At 32.5% G+C, this 2,667-nt stretch overlaps 1 protein-coding gene across 1 annotated transcript in view; it reads left to right on the forward strand.

The window, feature by feature from the left end:
• The window catches only part of LOC106467192 (amine oxidase [flavin-containing]-like), a 48,946-nt gene that overhangs the window by 40,472 nt on the left and 5,807 nt on the right, over positions 1–2,667 (forward strand). Inside the window, exon 13 of the mRNA XM_013927513.2 lies at positions 991–1,165. Within this exon, the coding sequence (XP_013782967.1) occupies positions 991–1,165 (175 nt within the window). The remainder of the gene's footprint in view (positions 1–990; positions 1,166–2,667) is intronic.

Consider the following 2,667-nt stretch of genomic DNA (forward strand, 5'->3'; position numbering starts at 1 on the left):
ACGGCTAGTGCAGATAGCCCTCGTGTAGCTTTGCGCGAAATTCAAAACAAACAAACAAACAAACACTGTCAGCTATGCATTATAATTAATATAAAAGTCACATACTGTCAATAATTATATATAATAGACATACTGGAGTTAAAAAACAACGAATAATTGCAACTAAATGGTCAGTTTATCATTAGTATAGTATGTTAGAGTAAATATAAAATAAAAGCGAATAAATTGTACAGTGATTAGCATTTGCTTTAATCAGATCAGTACGCCCTATTTTTATACTATTATAACTTTATCAGTGACTGACAAATTGTTATACAATCTTCTTTACTTTCTCTCAGAAACTCTTATTGATAACTTAATATAACACGACTGATAAATAGAAACATTTTATACTATTATAACTTTATCAGTGACTGACAGATTGTTATACAATCTTCTTTACTTTCTCTCAGAAACTCTTATTGATAACTTAATATAACACGACTGATAAATAAAAACATTTTATGCTATTATAACTTTATCAGTGACTGAGAAATTGTTATACATTCTTCTTTACTTTCTCTCAGAAACTCTTATTGATAACTTAATATAACACGACTGATAAATAAATACAGCTACAGTGTGATAAATTCCGAAAGTACAAAGAACCGGTTAAAACCTCTTTAAGGAAAGGAGAAAGAAGCGGTCAACATTTAGGCCAAAAAACATGTTTCTTGTTCTTATGTATTATTCTTCCCTTAGAATAATTGTAAAAACAAAATCTTTGTATTTTTTATAATTGTCCTTGAAGGTGGTTATTTTCTATATGCTTAAAAGACGGAAACAGTTGAAATTAGATATTTTTCGAATCGAGTGAATGAGTGAATATTATTATGATGGTATTTAAAACATAACACTTTTAAGTATAATTTTTGTATTAGTAGTTGATGCCTATTGATTACTTTGTTATTATACATGAAAGTCATATATCAAATGTACTCTCGCCCCCAGAGAGCTGAGAGAACCAGTTGGGAGGATGTTCTTTGCTGGAACAGAGACTGCCACTTCCTGGTCAGGTTATATGAACGGTGCCATTCAAGCAGGTGAACGCTCAGCGCGAGAGATTTTGTATTCCATGGGCAAAATTACTCGAGACAAGATAAACCGAGAAGAACCAGTATTTACCGTAAGACTTTTAAATATTTGGCCTAACTGACATCTAATTTCATGTATTTCTACAGTTTATTGATTTTGATAATACTTTATAATATAGTAATACATCACATAGAAATATAAAGAACATCTTGTTTTGGTTCAAACATTTTGTTCTGTTTATAATAATTCCACGTGCAACATGTGTACAAGGTAGATGTAACGTTAGCTATATAATAATTCCACGTGCAACATGTGTACAAGATAGGTGTAACCTTAGCTATATAATAATTCCACGTGCAACACGTGTACAAGGTAGATGTAACCTTAGCTATATAATAATTCCACGTGCAAGGTAGGTGTAACTTTAGCTATTGATATATTTATTTTTCTTGTTTTCGGGCTTATTAAACAAGTAATTATGAAGAGTAATCAGAGAAGCTATGAAACTATGTAAATTTTGTCTTGTATTAATTCAGTGGCATGTGTTTCAAACATTGCTGTCTATTTTATTTTATTGCCTAACAGGCAGAACACATATATCGTATCAAACTTAACCAATAGATGGCACTTTTGTATTACATTATGGGATTGATTTGTTTGTTTGCTAAAGCAAAGTTACACTACAGGCTATTGATGCTCTGTCAACCATAGGGGTGTGGGTGGGTACCACGGATTTTAGCCTTGTAAGTCTGTAATCTTACTGCTAACCCGCTATGGGAAAGGAGTTGATTATTTTCTGTGCTAACTACGAATAGTCTGTGAAAGCTGTAAAATTTTATTTTCATTTTTCAGTTGCTTATAAACTTTGAAACATTACTATATTTAATTTTGTGGATCAATAATTCTACCTAGTATGTTCAAAAGTAACCGGTAAAGCTGAAAACAAGGCTACTGGTAAAGAAGGCGCTTCTAATCCTTCAAATTAGGTAACTGAACGTGAACTAATCAACGTTCTTTAATATAAAAACAATATTTGAAAATAACGTAGTTTCGAAAAGTTGAATGTCTTTTGAAGAGAAAAAAATGTCAGTGAACTTGTATAGTAAAGAAAAGATATTGCAACGACAATAGACTCCTATGTACGAGCGATAGAGCTTTGACTTCTTTTAGGATAGTGAGTTTCGTTGACTTTTCCTTGAAATCTGAATTTATCATTTGGCAGCGCGGTTAAAGCAGCACAACAATACTGTAGTTATAATGCTGTGTACTTTACTGCTTTAAATAATCCTTCATCTGCATAAAGGTCATTCTTTCTAGGGCAAAATGCACTGGAGTTTAACAATTTGGTTTTTTAAAGGACTTTTCTGTTTTTTTAGCAATTGGAATCCTCTAAGGGTCCGCTTAGTTGATGTTGCTGTTGATTTAGTCTAAAACTACACGATTGGCTATTTGCACTCTGCTCGCCATGGGTAATCGAACCCCGGATTTTACCATTGAAAGTAAGTAAACGCTAACCCACTGGTAGACAAACCATTTAGTTATACATACTGTTACGACAGCGGTAGTCACGTGGCGCTGGTAACATGTCATGAT

This window comes from Limulus polyphemus, unplaced genomic scaffold, assembly GCF_000517525.1.
Source record: "Limulus polyphemus unplaced genomic scaffold, Limulus_polyphemus-2.1.2 Scaffold2523, whole genome shotgun sequence".
NCBI lineage: Eukaryota > Metazoa > Arthropoda > Merostomata > Xiphosura > Limulidae > Limulus > Limulus polyphemus.